This window comes from Pectinophora gossypiella, chromosome 24 (assembly GCF_024362695.1).
Source record: "Pectinophora gossypiella chromosome 24, ilPecGoss1.1, whole genome shotgun sequence".
Classification (NCBI taxonomy): Eukaryota; Metazoa; Arthropoda; class Insecta; order Lepidoptera; family Gelechiidae; genus Pectinophora; species Pectinophora gossypiella.
The window spans coordinates 4,286,283-4,308,245 of NC_065427.1; the positions used below are offsets into that span (position 1 = coordinate 4,286,283).

At 40.9% G+C, this 21,963-nt stretch overlaps 2 protein-coding genes across 4 annotated transcripts in view; both read right to left on the reverse strand.

The window, feature by feature from the left end:
- The window catches only part of LOC126377811 (latrophilin Cirl), a 471,420-nt gene that overhangs the window by 120,000 nt on the left and 329,457 nt on the right, over positions 1–21,963 (reverse strand). The window lies entirely within an intron of this gene.
- On the reverse strand, positions 5,402–11,502 carry LOC126377803 (uncharacterized). The gene has a single exon (XM_050025654.1). The coding sequence runs from the start codon at positions 11,405–11,407 to the stop codon at positions 6,104–6,106; it is 5,304 nt and encodes a 1,767-aa protein (XP_049881611.1). The 5' UTR covers positions 11,408–11,502; the 3' UTR covers positions 5,402–6,103.

Here is a 21,963-nt window from a genome sequence, read left to right on the forward strand (position 1 = left end):
TACACCGGCAAAAAGGAAAAACCTTCTGCGACTGGAATTATTCATGTTAGGATATCGTTGCGGAAAAAATGACCAGATTTCATCCGAGTAGAATTTTTTTCTGCTGGTTCCGTATGTGCTATAAAGGAGGATGTAACATTTCGGCATGCTCCGGACATTCTATACAAAAATGTTATTCTAGCCGTGTGAGACAGACAGATCGCGCGACCCCATACACCCACGGCATAGACTAAAGCAAAGCCCGGACACTTCATACAAACAACTTAATTTTACACAGACACCACACATTGACGTTATCGTAGACGCGCATCTGTGTGTGTGATGTCTGACGCCATACGATCCAAGTCTAAACTATGTAGGGGTGAGGTAAACCTAGCTCAGACGCTGGTGGGGAGCGGAGAGTTGCCGTTCTATACGTAGTATTATTCCTTATTCTATGACTAAAGTAGGACCCAGAGCGGGTGAGGGACAAGCATTTCTTTTTTTGACGTGACTTGTTGTAGATTTCCCGCAGATACCATTAGCTACTTGACCGGACAAATCGGGAGCGCTGAGGGGTCTCACCCGGTACAAAATTTAAGACAACAGGCCTAAGGGTGCCCAGTTGGTCGCGACTTCGGCTCAGGACGTCGTCTGAGAGGAAGAATATTTGAAAGAATTAATCGACCCTAGTAAGTCGCGTCTAGGGCCCTGTGCCGAGGTTTTTCTTGCAGCTTCTTTTCCCCGGCTATACAGGTTGTGAGAAGCTGCAGTAGTTTTAGGCGGATGAGACGTTCGTTATGTAAAAATTGACGATTCAAAGTGTAACTATGTTATGGTATATTTAATAGCGATAAGCGCAGATAGGACAAGCTTAGGTAAGTGTGTGTGTGTGTGTGTGTGTGTGTGTGTGTGTGTTTGAGATTACGTACTCATTTGACGGAACCCTAACAATTTGGAATTCGTTCTCGCTTCACGAATACCGGCCATTCACGACCACAATGCGCTTTTAACATAAATACCTTTACCCTCATACTGAACTGAAGGAATTATATAAATATTTAATATTATATCTTTATAAAAGTACCTAGGTGGTAAAGTGGTGTCCTAAATAATAAATGTTTCTTTCTTTCTTTCTTTCTTTCTTTAAAGACCGGATCTATCAAATCTTCAGGTTCGGTAAGCAGACTCCGTCTTTTATATTTTTTGAATTTGAATTTGAATATAGTGTAGGTTTTGAAGTGACTGACCAACCTCATCAACACTTCAGGTTATTATTGAGCCGTTGGGTGACATGGCTCATGCAAACAAATACAAACAAATTAAAATAATAAATTGCAATCAGAACACCCAATTTCGCTAGCCACGCTTATTTCAAAACTATGAATAACATAGCATTCGATGTTCAACATGTGATACATAAAACACAGATGTACAGGTGATTCGACATGTGTCTACTATGTAATGCATTGGTCATCACAATCTAATATCAGAGAACGAATGGTTTCGGAATAACGAAGCGTCCTTTCATCGATTGAATCGTATGAATATTTACGATTGCGATTCGATTTTCGATTGGCATTGCAGCAAATGTTTCGGGTTTAAATGTGAGAAAAAAATTGTTATGTAACCGGTTACGGGTTGTTATGTCGGGAACGCTGCTGGGTTTAAAGTTATTTTTGTTTTTTTTTTTGACATTGGTCTGGCTGGTAAGGCGATTTTGAAATTAGAAGTTTTATATTTTACAGTTTACTACCAAACTTAAACGTCGTTAGAAAGAAGTAGCACCCATTTTGGTAAAAGATAAATTATAAAATGATAATCTAGAAATAATTGCGGACGTGGTCCACGCAGGCGCCAAGTTGAAGTGGGATTGGGCAGGTGGCAGATTGGGTCTTTCGGATGTCTAACGACCTGTGGGCTAAGATCACGACAGAATGGTTTCCGAATAGAGACAGATGCAGGCGTGGCAGACCGAGGCGGAGATGGCGCGACGACTTAAATGCTTTCCTGGAAGCACTGGAGAGAGTCCTGGAAGAAAAGGAGGGAGGCCTTTGCCCAGCAATGGGACACTTTAGGCTAAATAAGATAAGAATCTAGAAATACAAAGCCAGTCTAAGATGATTAAAAATGAATGAATAAACACTTTATTGTACACACAAACATAGAACTTGTACGAATTGATTTGTCAGAAAATAAATTTAAAGCTCGTGTGTAGCTTATTTTATGCATTAAAGCTTATTATAAGATTAAAGATTACCTAAATTATAAAAGGCCTGGTATTAAATGTATACCTACATTGATTTAAAAGATGTTTTGCTGTTATAGTTTCTTGTCATTTCTTCTCCTCAGCCATAACACCTTGAGAAATGACGTAGATTCAAAAATGTTAAATTGACCTTCAACAAGTTTATCCATGATAATAATGTTGAATAAATTATTCTAATTCTGAGCTTGTAGCAATTTCATCTTTTTTCAAACGAACCCTTACGATATAGCATAAAGAATATTACTAGACAGACATACGACAGAAGTAAAAAGATAAATAAACATAAAGATTGCCTTACCACACTCCCCTAGCGAAACAACAAAAAAGTTGATTCGTCTAAAAAACATCGATGTCCGATTTAAGGGGAGACCGAACGGACGCAGACAAAATTTGATTGATATCCCAACGAACGCATTTAAACGCCAACCGAACTGTCACAGGGCAAAGTTCAATTTGCGAATTCCATTATTTCGTTTTTGCGTCACAACTCACAAGCCCTTAACGGATATAGTATGAAGCCACAAATGAATGCGCTTTGTTGTTTTTGGAGATGATTTAAATTGCTTTTGATTTTAATGAATGTCGTTAGATGTTCAATCTTTATCTATAGTATACTTCCTAGCACATAACTTGACCAATGGGTAGTAGTCATTTTTATGGTACGTATCAATCGTATCGTATATTATATTTCATGGGAATTCAATCTAAGTGCACTGTTTTTAAAGTCTTTTTTGTCAAAAATAATTTAGTGTTAACTCTTTAACTAGGCACAGAAAACCGCCATTTTGGGTAAATTTACTTGTCAGTACTATAATCGCGACCATAAACATTGTCAGTGTATAATTGAGAAACACTCACTTAGATAGTTCTAATTTTTCTTCTTTCACTTCATGAATTATTTCTATTACATTTTGGATGTCTAAGGAAATACGGTTATGCTGTAAATAATCGATAATCTTGAGTACTTGTTCTTGTTCGTCTGTTTTTCCAACTCGTTATAATCTGAGAGTCTTCAAGGCTAGAATAGGCATTTGCTAGATTAGCGTGATCCAAATTAGACTACATCGTCACTTACCATCAGGTGAGATTGTGGTCTAACGCGAGCCTACATTATTTAATAAAAATATATATTACCGACGTTATTTTAATTTCAGACAGTACGTTTATAGACGACGTCTTCAACCCAAATGTCATATTTTGTCCTAGTTATAATAAAGATGTGTACCAGACAAGTCTATCGATATACTATGAGTAAGTTCAATGACCGGTTAAACTTCCTTGAAAGGGTTAAGGTAAATAGCATGATTACCTAAAATCAAAAAAGATTCCTTGTAAACTATGCATTAAGCTACAACCACCGTAATAACGTTCGCAAATATGATATGCAAACTCTAAGAAAACACTAAGACTTCAATCCCCTACTAAGTTATGATGTCATACCTCACGTACTTAGGTGTAGAATGCCGTCTAGAATGCAAGATGCAACCTGCATGCTTAATGTTCACTTTGCATACGATTGCTTAGTGCATTGCGGTTGGTACAATGACGAATGGAATTGTAAATTGGACGGAAATAAGGAAACCATAAAATTATTCATATGTTTAACAGTTGATTGTGTTGAAGGCAGACACACTTTAAAGACAAGATGGTAATAGCAGGTTTATAGGGCGTAGAAACTATTAATGCAAATTGAGTTCCAAGCCAGACTATAAATTGAACAACCGGATGATTGACAGTACATTGATATTATGATACACATGTCTTTTATATCAATGCTATGAATGTCAATGACTTTCTAAATAATAAAGCTTCAAAGAAAAAATAAATGTTTAAATAAAGGAAAATAATTAAGAATACGAAAGTCACGATAACAAAAAAAATGCAAATATTACGGTTGAATATTTCCTACTGTAAAAACGCTTTGAGCACAGGTAAAGAAAAAGGCAACAGAACCTAATTCTGGTACAAATAAATACATTATGTATTAAGAATAAACAATAAATAAGCAAAACCAATATACTAAATTTCAAATAAGTTTGTAATTTTTTACTGAAACTAATAATAGAAATGTACCTTTTTTGATAGTACAATGTAGCAACACTACAATGACAATAATAGACGTAAAGAAGCTAGACGATATTATTCTTAGAACCTTTTAGAATATGACATAGTTTGTGTGCTAGCCTGCTGAGACGTCGTAACTCCCCATCGCCGCATGTGCTGAGCATATAAATTCCTTGCGAGTAACTTATTTACAATGCGCTTTACATTTATAATTGTTGTGGTTTATTTCCATGTGTTTTGCATCTGTTTAAAAAGTTTTTGCTTCGGAAAAAGCTTAAGTATTTTTTTAGCAAATTCTGTTGGATTTTATTACTCAGTCGTGATGATTTATTACATTTCTTTAAAGTCTGTTTGCGTGTCGTAAACTCATATAAAGCGAGTGATGACTGATTTTGCACAAACTTTATAAACTGAGAAATTAAATTTACCTGATTCACTCTTTACACGTGTTTTCATATATACAAAAACAGCAATGTTTCTCTCTTGAGAAAATAAATCACTTTGCGTGTTCCTCACAAATAACTTTCTTGAGTGTTATCTTCTACGATCAACTCGAGTTTATAAGTAATAAGAAACATAATCCACGTTCAATCCACAACAGTAGCTAGCTAAATGCCCTTATTCTGATCCGAGCAATAGAGTTTTCATATTTTTCACGGCTCCGCAACTAAGACCATATATTTGAAGTGCAGACAATTCATTTTTCAAATGGCGGGCCAGCGGTCTAACTTCTACCGACTTCAGAACTTACTGGAAGTTGTTCATAAACTTTTGATATTCGTATCCGTTCGAACGATCCGACTTTCGGTTAAATTTCATAATTCGACCACGAGGATTCGGTTCGGATGCATGAACTCTAAGAGTTTGTGATTGGATCTTGTTCTTATTTCTTTTGGGTTCATTTGTTCTTCTGTATTTTTCGCCTTTTTTTGTTTAAGACACTTTTTCAACGGTCCAAATCCATAAACAGAAACGTCCCGGTCTTTTATCTAGAAACTTAAGTACTAAGCTTTGTGCTTACACATAAAAGTTGTGTAAAAACTGTAAAATATATTGGAAACAACGGTATAACTAAAGAATGTTTACTGGACGCGCCAGCGGCTGAACTTTATGTTTGCCTTCGATAATTAAGAATTTGTAAGATTCTATTGTAAATAAGTGTCTCACGCTGTAAAATGGACAGGAAATAAAGGATGTGCACGCCTTACCTTTCGATGAAACCGCCAGCGAACGACGATATCCCCGGGGATTCAGAGCACACAGCACTTCACAGCACAGTCCAGTTCACAACGGTGGCTCAGTCGCCTACGCAACCCTTTGAAGCGATGGGGGTGCGAAGATCTAACAAAACTGTTTACATCTGGAGCGAATTTAGCGATATGCGACTTAGACGCGAGGTATTGCAGTAACACACACGCGCGCGTTGGAGTAAATTTTCATACTGGTGCGGTTGGCGGTTGTTCTTCGCGTCGCGGAGCGGGGCTGATGACACGCAATGGCCAATCAGCACACTTGTTGTGACGTGCACAGGGAAGGGGTAGCGGGAATCATGAGACAATACTAATTTATTTACTTAAATCAATAGATGGCGCCACCATTTCCAGCCCCCCTTAAAGGGTCACCTTTAAGAAACTATCATAAAGGGGAAAAATATGAAATATATGCGAAGTTACATAAACTTAAGTTACGATATGCGAAACAAATAGCGTGTTATAGATAACTAATTAACGTATAATAGATATATACAAATAAACTTAATGTCTAAGAGTATGCGCGAATGCGAAATTAAACTTACTGGTTAGGCAGAGGACATAAGCGTACGACAGGACGAAGATATGTACCTCTAGAAGTCCTAACAGTAGCCACGCGAACTATACCATCCTTTGAGGGATGGACCTTCTCTACAACCGCTAACGGCCATGTGAGAGGAGGTACATTATCGGTTAAAATAATAACAACTGTCCCCGGCGTAATGGGAACAGACGCGGTATTCCACTTCTCTCTCGATTGAAGATTGTGTAAGTACTCAATCCTCCATCGCTCCCAGAAAGACTGAACGAGTTTATCGAGCAGTGAATGCCTATGAAGTAAGTTAAGGTTATTACAATCTACTTCAGGCGCGGGTAGGGAAGATAGAGGCGCGGTGTGGAGGAAGTGACTTGGCGTCAACGCGGTAGGTTCCGCGGGGTCGGAACTTAAAACAGTCAAAGGACGCGAATTAAGCAGACACTCTATTTGCGTTAGAACCGTACTAAGTTCTTCATACGACAGAAGTTGTTGTCCAATGACTTTAAATAAATGCGTTTTAATAATTTTGACCATGCTCTCCCAACAGCCGCCGAAATGCGGTGAATTCGGGCAGATAAATTTCCACTCGATGCGATTTTCTGTTAACTCCTCTTCGAAACGAGGGCGATAATCTTTATTAAGGAAATCATATAACTCACGGAGATAGGACTTAGCGCCTTGAAAGTTGGTTCCGTTGTCGGAATACATACACTGTACCGGACCACGGCGCGCGAGAAAGCGTTTTAAGGCAGCTAAGAAGCTGGGAGTACTAAGGTCAGTAGCGATCTCAATATGTACCGCTCGTGTCGTCAGACACGTGAAGACACAGATGTAACCCTTCAAACTTTGAACTCCGCGACGCCTAACGGGCGTATAAGAAATAGGGCCTGCGTAATCGCAGCCGGTGTGCGTGAAAGCTTTGACAGCTCGTGTAGTACGAGTGTCAGGCAAATTTGCCATAAGCGGAAATGTGGGTCGCGGTTTCATGCGAAAACACTTGTTACATCTGTGGACTCTCTGTCTCACAGCGCGACGGGCGGACAGTATCCAGAACCTTTGTCTAAGGAGAGACATCAAAAGCTCGGGACCAGCGTGTAAATGCGTTTTATGATAATGATCAATAATAAGGTCGATGACATGGTCATGTCGCGGTAAAATAGCGGGATGTTTATGGGAATAATCTAAATCAGAATTGACGAGACGACCGCCTACCCTAATCAGACCATTGTCCAGAAACGCGCATAACTTATTAAATGCGGGAGAACAACATTTATTATTGCGTAAGTTATTTAATTCGTCGACGAAATATTTGCGTTGTATAATTTGTAATATTTTAATTTCAGCGAACTCCATGTCGCTAGCGGTAACGGACATGGACTCACGGCGAGGTAACAATTTAGTGAATCTGCATACAAATACAATCACGCGTAATAGCTTCGTCCAAGATGACACGCGCTGAGCAAGGTTGTATATAGCGCAGTCATGCGCGGGAGCAGTCACAGGGTGTGCTAAAATCTTCCTCTCAGGTATATCTTCAATAGACTGTACCTCGGACTCTTTATTAATAGGCCACTGTGACGGGTCCATCGCAAGCCACGGAGGCCCCTTTAACCACAGGGGGTGCGAAATAAGCTTCTGTGGCGTAACGCCACGCGACAAACAGTCTGCGGGGTTCTCCACTCCGGAGACGTGATGAAAGTTATCAGCGGCGATGTTGTCAGTCACCTGGACGACGCGATTTGCGACGAACGTTTGCCAGCGGTGGGGCGAACTTTTAATCCAATATAAAGCGACTTTAGAGTCGGTAAAAGCGCAAACGTTAACGGCAAAGCGGCCAGCGTAATTATTTAAAACTGTGCGAAGTAATTTAGATAATAACACGATTCCGCAGAGCTCGAGACGAGCGATAGTGAGCGGTTGCGAGGGCGCAACTTTGGACTTCGAGCACACGAGCTGCACGGTGTTACCACTAGCGGACTGTACGTGAAGGTATACCACACCTCCGTACGCGAGCTCACTGGCGTCTGAGAATCCGACTAAAGTGACGACGCAGTCTTCCACCACACCTACATGTCGCGGTATTTTAAAATCATTGAGCAATGGAAGCTCGTGACAAAACTGTCTCCATATCTTAATGATGTGTGGCGGCGGCTCATCATCCCAGTCGATTCCCAGCTGCCAGAGCTGTTTTATCAAAAGTTTAGCGTATAGGATAGTCGGAGCAACAAATCCCATGATGTCCCACAAGCGGGCAATAGTGGAGAGGATAGTGCGCTTAGTACACTTATCCTGCTCGCGAGGCGCGACTTGAAAATAAAAATAATCAGATTGCGTGGACCAATGCAAGCCCAGTATTTTGTGCTGCATGGATTTATCAAACTCGACCTCTTTAGTGAGTTTGTGCGAAGCGGGAATAGAATCTAAAACCGTCTGCGAGTTGCTATTCCACTTGACCAAGACCCACTGAGCTGTCTTGAACAAGTCGATGAGTTCCTTAGAGGCGGCGACGCCATCCTCCGCCTTCATTACAGAGAACGCAATGTCATCCATGTAAAGCGCATTGGACGCTATCTCGCTCGCACGCGGATATTTAGAACCATCATCGGAGACAAGCTGCTGTACCGTGCGCAGTGCATGGTACGGGCTAGACTTCAAGCCGAAGCAAACGCGGTTGAACTCGTAAAGAACAAGCGGGTCTTGTGGATTAAAGCGGTAAAGAATGCGTTGATAGCGACGATCGATGTCTCGCATAACGATCTGGAGAAACTGCTGACGACAATCAGCCGTTAAAGCGACAGGGTAAATGCGAAAGTTTAAAATGATCTCAAAAAGATTGCCTTGTAAATTCGGCCCACTGTGCAGGACGTCATTTAAAGAGCGTCCGGAACCAGTCTTACTGCTGGCGTCCAAAACGATGCGTAAGCGAGTAGAAGCTTTGTCCTCCCGAACAACTCCGTGATGCGGAATAACATACATGGGTAACAGCGACTTACTAGAGTCGTCAGAAGGTGCGGGCGATATGTACTCTTTATCGATGTACTCAGTGATGACTTCATCATAAGCAGATCTCAAATTAGGTAAAGCTTCTAACTTTCTTTCTAAACACAGAAAGCGTTTGCGGGCAATATCATAAGATTCACCAAGCGAGAAGACGTCCTCACAGAACGGTAAGCCAACAATATATCGACCACTAGTGGGATCACGCGCAGTGGTCGCGCGGTAGAAGACATCACATTCAACGTCCTCGGCACATTGAACGGGCGAAGCGGTAAGTTCTTCCAATTCCCAGAACCTTTTTACAAGCGTGTTAATTGGCTCCTCAACTACGCAGCAAGCAGTTAGTGAAGAGACCGCGGCGTTACAAATAGTGGGTACGGAACCCATAATAACATAACCCAAAACTGTGTTAACAGCGCGGGGTGCGGGCGCGGGCGCCGACGTGAAGTCACTTCCTCCAACATCGGGTAATAACAAATGCGGGAAAAGCGATGCACCTATCAAAGCGTCTATTTTATTAGGAGTCGCGAAAGTAGTATCCGCGAGCGGTAAATTATTCAATTGCGGAAGCGCAGATCTGTCAACCACGGCAGTCGGCAAACAATCCGTTATTTGGTCTACGACCAGCGAGCAAATATTGTATTTAATATTTGAATTAAAGCGGGAATGAAATTCGAAATCGACTGACCCCTTAAGTACCTTCTCCGATCCACCGAAACCCTTTATAATTGTGCGTTCGATTTGTTTACGTTGTATACCTAAACGTTCGCAACATTCTTTAGTTATAAAATGACTCTGAGAAGCAGAATCAAGTAAAACACGAATGTGATGACAATTACCACTACTATCGTACGCGGCTACTTGCGCGGTGGCAAGCAGAATTGTAGTAGACGCGGCAAGTTGTTCATTATCAACGCGCGGTGTCGTCGCGGTCGTTGGGCCGGTTGCACACAACGCGACGTCCGCGCGCTCGCACAGTGCGGGCGCGACGGGCGGCGGCGGTTGCGCGGGACGCGATGGCGCGGTCGACGGTGCCGTCGACGCGGAGAGGTTGCGGTTCGATTCCCGTTCGAAGTGAAGTAGCGTATGATGTTTTAATTTACAAACCCGGCAGTTCAGATTTGAATTACAATTTGAAACTCGGTGTATTAAACTCAAACAGTTAACACACCCGTTTCTTTCCTTCACGGCCTTGAAACGTTCGTCCGGGATCAACTTATTAAAATCGGGGCATTTAAATAAATGTTGGTGCGTAATATTAGCACACAAACATTTGTTTGCGGAATCTACCGTACTCAGATAGGCCTGATAGTGCGGCGGCGATGCGTTTACATTATTAGAGCGGGGGCGCGAAAGGGTATTATCTTTTTTAGCACTACTTACAGGGTGAGCTGTAGTAGGCGAGCGTTGCAATATTTTTGCTTGTTTATTTATGAAAGTTACAAACTCGTCAAACGTGGGAATATTATTTGAGTCAATACTCATTTCAAACGCGCGAACTGTATCAGAATCGAACTTTTTAAGAGCGATATGAAGTAGAATAAAATCCGTTAAATTATCAAGTTTGAGGTTTTTCAATGCGCGAACTGCGCTTACGAACTTGTCAGAAAACGACTCAAAATTATTGACGGACGCAGAAGTCAGCGGTTTAAAATCACATAATTGATTAATGTAGGTAGAAGCGAGCGTACGTTTGTCTTCGTACTTCTCAATGAGCGTTTCAAATAAAAGGTTATAATTCTCTGCGCACGGCGTAATGCCTGCGCACGCAGCGTGAGCCTTGCCCGAGATCTTTCCTAGCAGGTAGTACAGCTTCTCAGCATCAGTGAGCGATGGATTATCGTGTACAGTGGATTTAAAACTTGCGTAAAATAGAGGCCATGAGCGAATATCGCCAGAGAAAGACATCAACTCAATGGGTGGCAAGCTCGGGTGACTTTTACGCGGGTTGGTGTTTTGAACTTGAGAAGTGCAAGAAGAATATTGACTGCGCAGTTGTTTAATGCGACTATATATTTGTTCGAATGAGACTAAACATTTATAATCGGGTTTTACCCCGGGCGTTACAGTTAACAAGCGGTAGTTATAATCGTCTACCAATTTTTGGAAATCGAGACGAAGTGTATCGATATTTGCGCTTCCACAGAGGAAAGTGTCCCTTGCCGTAACATTTTTATGTATATCGGGCGTTAAATCGTAAATATGTTGTACAATTTCGAAAATGGCGTTGCGTTTTGACTCGAGTAGGAGTAGCTGTACATCGACAGCTTCACTGTCCTCAGGTTCATGAATAGCTTTACTCTTAGACATTATGGCTTATGAGAAAGTCTAGGCGAGCGTAAATATTTTATAAAGTAGAAATTACAACAGGGACGCGTGACCTTGAACTAGGTACTTACGCGTATGCGCCGGGCGGCCGCGAGTGACCGACCGGTATAGTTATTGCGATTTATTTCCAATTAGAAATGTAAAATAATATTTGACGAGTAGGTATGCGATGTTATATGCGTTTAAGCTTAAGTTAATGTAATTTACATGATAATTACATACATAAATGCGATACAAATAAGAAATTATTGTTATTGCGTTGCGAGAATAAAATGGCGGATAAAGGCACACAACACAATGTCGTGGCGCGTTTTAATTATTTGTTTATATACTGTACGTAATGTACGCGATATATAAATGCGAATAAAATACACTCGTTAGATATCCTAAGAAAACTAACAAGGGCGGGTGCTAGTATTATTATCCGGCTCGAAGGACCACAATGGACGCGCCAGCGGCTGAACTTTATGTTTGCCTTCGATAATTAAGAATTTGTAAGATTCTATTGTAAATAAGTGTCTCACGCTGTAAAATGGACAGGAAATAAAGGATGTGCACGCCTTACCTTTCGATGAAACCGCCAGCGAACGACGATATCCCCGGGGATTCAGAGCACACAGCACTTCACAGCACAGTCCAGTTCACAACGGTGGCTCAGTCGCCTACGCAACCCTTTGAAGCGATGGGGGTGCGAAGATCTAACAAAACTGTTTACATCTGGAGCGAATTTAGCGATATGCGACTTAGACGCGAGGTATTGCAGTAACACACACGCGCGCGTTGGAGTAAATTTTCATACTGGTGCGGTTGGCGGTTGTTCTTCGCGTCGCGGAGCGGGGCTGATGACACGCAATGGCCAATCAGCACACTTGTTGTGACGTGCACAGGGAAGGGGTAGCGGGAATCATGAGACAATACTAATTTATTTACTTAAATCAATAGATGGCGCCACCATTTCCACAACGAAAAATCTTACAAAAACATCAATTTCATCTAATCCCAAACACGCGAGGCAACTTTCCTATCTCGCAATCCGACACATGCATTCCACAATATTACCCCAATCCCAAATCCTGAATCGTCGTAGCCCGACGTCGGAGCATTGACGAACACATCTTAGTTCCGGGAATTCTGCTATAGTTTTGCCAGGCCGTAGGGTGTCTTCCTCATGCGGAGCAGTTTTCCAAGATGACGTTCCGATCACACCCCTATACATCATTTTTACACCCGAGACATTTTCTGGGAAAACAAAAATTTATATGGCGGCCATCTTGTTTTTCGGCTATTTTGTTTTTTTTCACTGGCGATAAAATTTGACTAAAATTTAAATAGGTTTCGTGAAAACAGAAAAGTTCCAGGTGCTATAGTTTTGCCAGGCCGTAGGGTGTCTCCCTGATGCGGAGCAGTTTTCCAAGATGACGTTCCGATCACACCCCAATACATCATTTTTACCTCTGAGACATTTTCTGGAAAAACAAAAATTTGTATGGCGGCCATCTTGTTTTTCGGCCATTTTGTTTTTTTTCACTGGCGATAAAATTTGACCAAGACTTTAATAGGCTTCGTGAAAACAAAAAAGTTCCAGGTGCGATAGTTTCGCCAGGCTGTAGGGTGTCTCCCTGATACGGAGCAGCTTCCGAAGATCGAAAAGTATTTCCATACTCAACATGATGTTTCGATCACATTCCTCATACATCATTTTTACCCCCGAGGCATTTTCGGGAAAAACGAAAATTTTGTATGGCGGCCATCTTGTTTTTCCGCCATTTTGGTTTTTTTTCACCGGTGATAAAATTTGACCAAGATTTAAATACTTTGAGCGAAAAAAGAATTGTTCCAGGTGCGATAGTTTCGCCACGCCGTAGAGTGTCTCCCTGATGCGGAGCAGTTTTCAAAGATTGAGAACATTTTTCGTACTCGACAAGACACTCCGATTATACTCCCATTCACAGTTTTTACCCCCGAGGCATTTTCGGGAAAAACGAAAATTTTGTATGGCGGCCATCTTGTTTTTCCGCCATTTTGTTTTTTTTTCACCGGCGAATGGATTTGACTAAGATTTAAATAGGTTTCGTGAAAAAATTATTGCTCCAGGTTTTATAGTTTTGCCAGGCCGTAGGGTGTCTCCGTGATGCGGAGCAGTTTTCGAAAACCTGGAAGTATACCCGTACTCAACATGACGATCCAATCATATCCCTATACATCATTTTTACCCTCGAGGCATTTTCAGGAAAAACGAAAATTTTGTATGGCGGCCATCTTGTTTTTCCGCCATTTTGGTTTTTTTTCACCGGGGATTGGATTTGACCAAGATTTAAATATGTTTTGCGAAATAAAAATTGCTCCAGGTTTTATAGTTTTGCCAGGCCGTAAGGTGTCTCCCTGATGCGGAGCAGTTTTTCAAGATCACGAAAAATTTCCATAGTCAACGGGATGTTCCGATTACAACCCCATACACAGTTTTTACCAACGAGACATTTTCTGGAAAAACGAAATTTTGTATGGCGGCCATCTTGTTTTTCCGCCATTTTGTTTTTTTTTCACCGACAATACAATTTGACTAAGATTTAAATAGGTTTTGCGAAAAAAAATTTGATCCAGGTATAATAGTTGCGCCAGACTGTAGGGTGTCTCCCTGATGCGGAGCAGTTATCCAAGATCTGGAAGTTTTCCCATACTCATCGGATGATTTTTATCACATCCCCCATACATCATTTTTACCCCCCGACGCTCCTTCTGGGAGAACAACCCTGTCAGTGAGTCAGTGAGTCAGTCAGTCAGTACATGGGTTTGTAGCTATATATATCCACTTTCCCTTCGGGCGTTGCGCCGGTAACCGCGTTTTTGACCCGCTCTTACATTTTTCTGTTTATTTTAGTGTTATAGTTATATTTTTTAAATGAAATTTAGAGTAATTTATAGTGTAAACTGAACTGAGTGCAGTGATATAAACTCTTATACAAAAACAGTGTTATTTAATAGTTAATTTAGTGCAAACAATTTGAAAACGCTAAAACTCTAAATAATATTAACGGCTGAATTCTCGTTTGACAAGAACGCGTAAGCGACACGTTTTCCACGGCGCTTACGACGTTTTGATCGCAACCGCCCGTCCGCTACCCACGCTTCACAATCCAGCGCTCGCTTACTGCTTTATGTGACGTGTTTTGTTAAACGATAACCGCTGTACGCTGCTACAGCTGCTTCATAGTCTTTTTACCTCGCCGAATATTTTATTTTTGAACTTGAATTTATGCAATCTGCAATAATGTCTGCGGAATCTACAGATTGTGTTGGCTGCAATAATGAATCTAAGCTTGCTACCTTACTCTGCTTTCAATGCAATGATGCCTATTGCTGTCTCTGTGCCAATATATCTGGGAATGATTTTACTGCTCATGGAGAAAAATTAGAATGGATCTGTCAAACCTGTCAAGGTAATATGAGCGGCTGTTCTGATAATACTATTACCTCAAATGTAACAATTCGTGCGAAAAGCAAACTTAACACCTGTAATTGTGTTACGGCTGACAAGATGTCGTTTGAAATGCAGTTTCTTCGCGACCAGATTACTATGCTAACTGAACAACTTAGTGATGCAGTCTCTGCTGTTGCACAATATCGTACTGTACTTGCGGATTGCACCAAACAGTTTGAAGCAGTAAGCGACAGGGTCGCGAAAATGGAACTTACATCCCAATGTAAGTGTAACGTCCAATTGACGCCTAGTACCGGCTTAGTTGACGTTGAGCAGAAGACCAAACCAAAACGTAACCGTCGTAATAGGAGCAGAAAATCGCAAAAAACTACTACCGCGGATTTCCCCGCCGAGTTAGATGCGATGCCACTATTAACTAGCAGTCGCGGTTCTACACTTGCTGACACTGCAGTCTCTGATACCGGCGCGGTGAATCCTGAGACAGTGAAACAGCCCGAGCACAGTGGCGACTTAGATAATGTGGAGTGGACTGAGGTGCGCAATAAAAAACAGAGACGGTTTAACTCTATTCGCTGCACCGCGGGGCCAGAGGTAACTACGCTTAAGGCTGTTGAACATCGTAAGTTCATTCATCTTTGGAATATGGTATCCAATGCTGAGGAGGTCCGTGGTTACTTACAATCTCTATGCTCAGGAAATGCATGCACGGTGGATGAGCTGAAACCTAAAGGCGATTATAAGTCCTTCAAAATTGGCGTACCTGCGGAATATTTTGAAAAGTGTTTATCGGCAGACGTCTGGCCTGTTAACGCTAGAGTTCGGACTTGGTTATTTCGAAGATTACAGAACGCCAAAAAAACGTCGACGCGCAGCCAAGTTTCATCGTATTAGTTCGGATCGTACCAAACTCTGTATTACCTATCAAAATGTAAGAGGACTTAACACCAAGCTGAGTTACTTCAGGCAGAATTTCCTGACCGCTGACTGTGATATTATAGCGGTGACGGAATCATTTCTCAAAGACAGTGTCGAGGAATCTGAAGTTTTGTGCGGAGACTGGAGTATGGTACGTCGCGACCGCAGCACCGGCGCCGGCGGCGGTGTTCTGCTGGCCGCGCGGCCGGGCATCACGCTGCAGCGCCGCCGCGATCTCGAGACCGATGCCGGTGAAGACATTTGGGCATCCTTTATTTTTGACAATGTTATGTGTTATGTGTGTGTAGTTTATATTCCCCCGGGTTCTTCGGATGATGTGTACATGTGCTGGTTTTTAAAAGTAGAGTCAGTAATTAATAGTTTGAAAAGTGTTGTCTTTATTGTTGGGGATTTAAATTTAAATCCGAAGTATGTATCTGATAGTATCATAAGTTATTATTGTTATTTTTTATCTGTATGCGGCCTGCATGAGAAGAATGAGGTGATGCATGCATATGGTGGTAAGTTAGATGTGGTGTTGATGCCGGAGGGTATTCGTGCTGCGACTGTAATTGAAGTGGAAGGAGGGGGACTGGTCCCGTACCGCGATGCCTACCACCCGCCGCTAGAAATCACTGTTCCACTGGATCATATACTGCGTCAACCGCCTTCTGAACAAGTTGATCCTAGCAATATTGACATGACACGAGATTGGAACTTCGCTAAGGGTAATTATGAGCTTATGTACAAGCTTATAACTAAAGTGTCTTGGCATGAGGTTTTTCTGGCTGACGACGTCGATATTGCTCTAGATGAATTTTACAACATCATGTATGGTATATTCGACATCTGTGTCCCTAAGAAAGTACGCTCTAAGAAGGTCGGTAGACAGTACCCTATATGGTATACCGCGGACATAATCAGGGACATCAACGTCAAGGCCCGGCTTCATCGTCAGTGGAAGTCCACTGGAAACCGGACCTTTTATGACGATTTTTCTTGTCTCAGAGCTGACATCAAAAAAAGAGTTGCATTGGCGTATGACAGTTACATCAAACACATTCAAGCGACAATACAGATCAACCCTAATGCGTTCTGGCAACATGTACATGGACTCAAGTCCAAAGGCGGTTTTCAGCCTCGTGTCACGTACGAGGGCGTAGAGTATGTTGGGAGAGATGCAGCTTCCGGATTCGCAAAGTATTTTTCAAATGCATTTCTACCTGATACTCCCGTGCTGGATTGCGATACCTTATCTTATGGACATCAGAGCAATTCTGCCAATTACGTGCACATAAGTGACATCACATTGGCTGATGTTGAGATAGGCATGCGGTGTTTAAAAGCTAGTAGCTCTATTGGGCCAGACAATTTTCCAGCATTTATTATAAAGGGATGTGAACAGCACTTGAAGGGTCCAATTCACCACATATTAAACCTTGCTCTCTCCACTGGAAAGTATCCTCAACTTTGGAAGATAAGTCGTGTGAGACCAATACCAAAGACTAGTGATACTGCTAATGTTGAAAACTACCGACCTATAGCCATTCTTTCTGCTCTCGCTAAGTTGTTTGAGTCTATCTTGCATAGATTACTCTCTCCTCAGCTGAAATCATTTCTATGTGATTCACAACATGGTTTCCGTTGTAAGAGGTCGGTTGACACGAACCTCTTAACTTTAGTGGACACTATCTCTGAACATCTAGATGGTGGCATACAGGTTGATGTTGTCTACTTTGATTTTAGGAAGGCTTTCGATCGCGTAGATAATGATGTACTCTTGAATAAGTTGGGTAATATTGGTTTTACACCCAAAATGCTACGATTTTTTGCAAGTTATCTGCGCGGTCGGCAGCAGTTTGTGCAGCATGGATGTTTCGTGTCCGAGCAGTATCACACTCGCTCTGGAGTCAGTCAAGGCTCAATATTGGGTCCACTGCTTTTTGGTATAATGGTTAACGATCTTGACTCTGTCCTTAAAAATGCAAGATGTCTCCTTTACGCGGATGACCTGAAGCTCGTGTATGGGATCGAACAGCTGGCTGATACCCGATCACTACAGGGGGACATCGACTCTTTATACCAGTGGAGCGTCGTAAACAAATTACTGTTTAATACAGCAAAGTGTTGCGTTATGACGTACAGTCGTGCACGTGAGCCTATCTGTGCGCAATATATGTTGGGTGCGGAATCCATTAACCGTGTTTCGTCTGTAAGGGATCTCGGGGTTTTGTTTGATACGCGCCTTACCTTCCACGAACACATACGAGGTCTTGCAGCTAACTGTTATCGAAGGTTGGGTTTTATTATCCGGAATGTGCAGGATTTCAATAATCCCCAGATCCTAAAGCTGATCTACACGGCTCTGGTGCGAAGCAAAATTGAATCGTCGTCTACAGTATGGAATCCGTATGAGTGTACTTACGCTTTACTTCTGGAGAAAATACAGAAGGCCTTCTTGAGATTTCTCTACAAGAAAATGTATGGATACTACCCTTTCCTTTATCCAACGAAATTCCTTTTAGGAACTTTAGGGTTTAATTCTCTAGAGGTGAGGCGTAATTACACTCTATTAACAAATGCCTGCCGTACGTTACGCGGTGGTTCGGACTGCCCGGAGTTGGTGACGCAGCTGGTGAGACTGTACGTCCCCAACGTGCCCACACACAACCTGCGGCCGCGCAGCCACCCGCTGCTGGCCATGTCGGCGGCGCGCACTGTGGCGCGCACACACTCGCCACTCCTCCGTGCTGTGCACATGCTCAATGCACTCCTTGCATCAGCACCAGAGTGTGATCTGTTTGTGAGTGAGTGGACGTATGTGTGTCGCGAGTGTATGAGGTTCTGCGAGAAGATGAATGATGTGTGAAAATTAAATGTTTTTATATTGTTTATACCTAATTTTTCATAATGTTTAATTATATTATTGTCTATATTTAAAGTTTCACGGCGCATTGGCGCCTCTGCACTGTAAAGTCGTGAAATGTAAATAAATAAATAAATAAATAAAAATAAATAAATAATTCTCAGATTTCGTAATCTAATCCGTGGGAATGTTCGTCGCGACCGTGGCGGAAACGGAACGCGGAAAGCAAAGCGTTCCGGGTTGCCTCAGGGTAGCGTACTAGGTCACGGGGCTTACCTTTTCGATGCGTTTGTCAGAAATATATTTTTATTTTTTCTTTATGTTACTTTTATTGCTTATAATATTTTGTGTGTTGATGGTAAGCTTCGAGGTCGGTTTTGGTAAAGCTGAAGCATTTTTTCTTTGTTGCAACAAAGTCTAGTCATGCTAGAGATATCTAGCAATAGTAAATTAACTATTAATGATTTAATACGACAATAACTTCAGGTTACGTATAATTAAACTTACAATCATGTAAAAGTAGAAAATGAGAGATAATTCAATAGGTCTTATTCCTACGTTTCAGTGGTTTCAATTCTTAAACTTTATAGTTAGGTAAGTATTCTAGTGATATGTTTTATCTTCATGTTTGTGTAAGGTTTCTTTACAACCAGAGGCACATTACGAGTAGTACATTAGAAGTACATTCATCGTAAGGTTTCTTTAAATAAATAAAATTTAATATAATAGCTTGATGAGTATAAAAGCTTAAAATAAAAATAAAATATTAAGTCAATTTCCTTTAATATTACCGTTCTTGTCTTATTTATCATTATTATCAATGTTCTCAACTTACTATATAATTTAATAAACTCACTTCAGTTCTGAAGTATTTCATATCATCTTCGTTAAGTTTTAATATTAAACTCAAGTCTCGAGCTACATTTATTAATTGTAAGAGAACAGAAATACCTCAACGATGTCAAAGAAAACAGGTAATGGTTACAAAATTCACTTAGTTAGTCCTTCGTAACCATATATGGAAATATATTTTAAGTTCTGTATTACAACAATTGGAAAAAGGTACATAATATACATACATACATACATAAACTCACGCCCGTAATCCCTAATGGGGTGGGCAGAGCCACAAGTAATCAAAGACAACTTGCAGCCACTGTTGATACGATGTACATAATATAATTTAGTAAAATATCATAGAACACGTTCAGCTGCTTGTCTGCAAAGGATTGTGTCATTTCTAATACGATGGACAATTGTTATGGGCAATAGGCTGACCCCTTGTCACTATCAGCATTATCCCGATTTTTCACAGGGTACGCTAGGCCGCCATTTGCCATGTACTTAATTAAGAGACTTTTTGTAATTATTTATTTTTAGTTTGGTGCAATAAAGTGTATTTGTATTGTATTGTATTGTATTGTACGCTTACTTAACCTGAAGATTTGACAGGTCCTGTTTTTTACAGAAGCGACTGCCTGTCTGACCTTCTAACCCGCGAAGGGAAACCAGCCCAATACAGGTTAATATCCATCTTAGGACTTCGTATCAGCAGTAGCTGCAAGTTGGCTTTGATTACTTGTGGCTATGTATATGCCATTAGGGATTACGGGCGCAAGTTTATGTACGAGTATGTATGTACGTATTTTCATTTGTATGAACTCAAAAGGTTACATGTGAGATGTAATGTTATCAAAATGTTCTCCGGAGATTTTGCACGAAACGTTTCATCTTAGAAGTTGAGGTTTGTCTTTATCTCGCAAGTCTCGGTTCTAGATCCAAATGTTTTAATAACCCCTGACAGATACGGGAACATTTCGCTTTTCGAGCACGAATATTATGTTCAAACGTAAATTTCAGATATGTGCTTCAATTTTAATAACCTTCGTGAAACTACGCTACATTGTCATGTTTGCTGAAGTTGCTTAAGGATATTTGTACGTTTTCCATGTTTTAAAGCACAGTACACTTTGTAAGGTTTATTATGTTTCATGCATGCTTAAGGATGCACTTAAAAATGTTTCTGCTATTATCATTCAGCCAGGAAGTTTCGAAAATGTAGGCAGTGGTTTTAGGCGGATGAGACCTTCGTTATATAAAAATTGACGATTCAAAGTGTAACTATGTTATCTACAGAATAAAGATATTATTGAATTAGTTGATATTTACAGATTTTTTGTATAAAACGATGATCACATAGGCCGAGTTGATAGCTTGTCAATTATTTTTAAGCAAATCGTTATAATATATACCAAATTTAACTGAATGTGTCATGTCTTAAGGTTTGGAGTCGCTCACGTCTGTAGGTTTACTTTCAAGACCCCCGGACCCCCAAATCACACTAAGTACCCACGCGTCACCGAGCTTTCTGATAGACCAACATGATAGGTGGTGAGTGGTATCGCCGTCTATACTAGACAAGCCAACTAAGTTACTGAAAAATACACGGAAGATAAATTAATAACTCATTGGTGCAAGTTCGGTACCGGGGATGGAACCGGCGCTCCCTGATTGAGAAGAAAGTCGGAGGCACAGTCACAATGAAGATCTTTGCATTGGAATTTTTATTCGTCGAACTACAACACAGAGCGTATTAGGTATAATTTTCTTTAAATACATACATACGTCATACGTTCAAATACGACACACCAATGTTGATGACTTAGCTTACCTGAAACAAAGAATATAAAATTAAACATGATAGAATATCAGTAAAAGTCTTCTCTATTTTAACTTTGGCTATCTCAAAAACCTTCATGGAGTTTAGTTCCTCCCACAGAATTTCCACAAAATTTGTATATTTAGTCTAACACAAATATACATAGGGTATCTTAGTAAATATAGTGAAATGAAGGTAGCTGCAAGTCTTTGAGGATCCGTCGGATGTTTATCGTCCATTCGCTTGGAAATCCTGTTTCGACAACAACTTTGTATACAGAAATTCGCCGCATCTGAATTTGTAAGAGTCAGACATCGTTTTGGGAAAACGCTGGCTGGTTGTTTTTGAAAGGCAACTAAGTATCAACGAAAATATACCTATTAGAGCAAAAAAATGTTGTCAGATGACATCAACAACACAACAAGGAACACAACGATAATGACGTGTTGTTGATGGCAACTTGCAGCTATTTTTCGTATTATTCCGTCACTTGTTCTCAGCTATAACATGCTTCAAGGTGGTAGTCGATTATTAGGCATTGGTGGATATAATTAAAATAGAACTTTGGCGTTCATTTGTGTTTTCCTAATGATCCTGCATTAAAAATAAACGACTTTCAATTTTGATCCTTGACATGCTAAGACAGATGTACCTAAGAT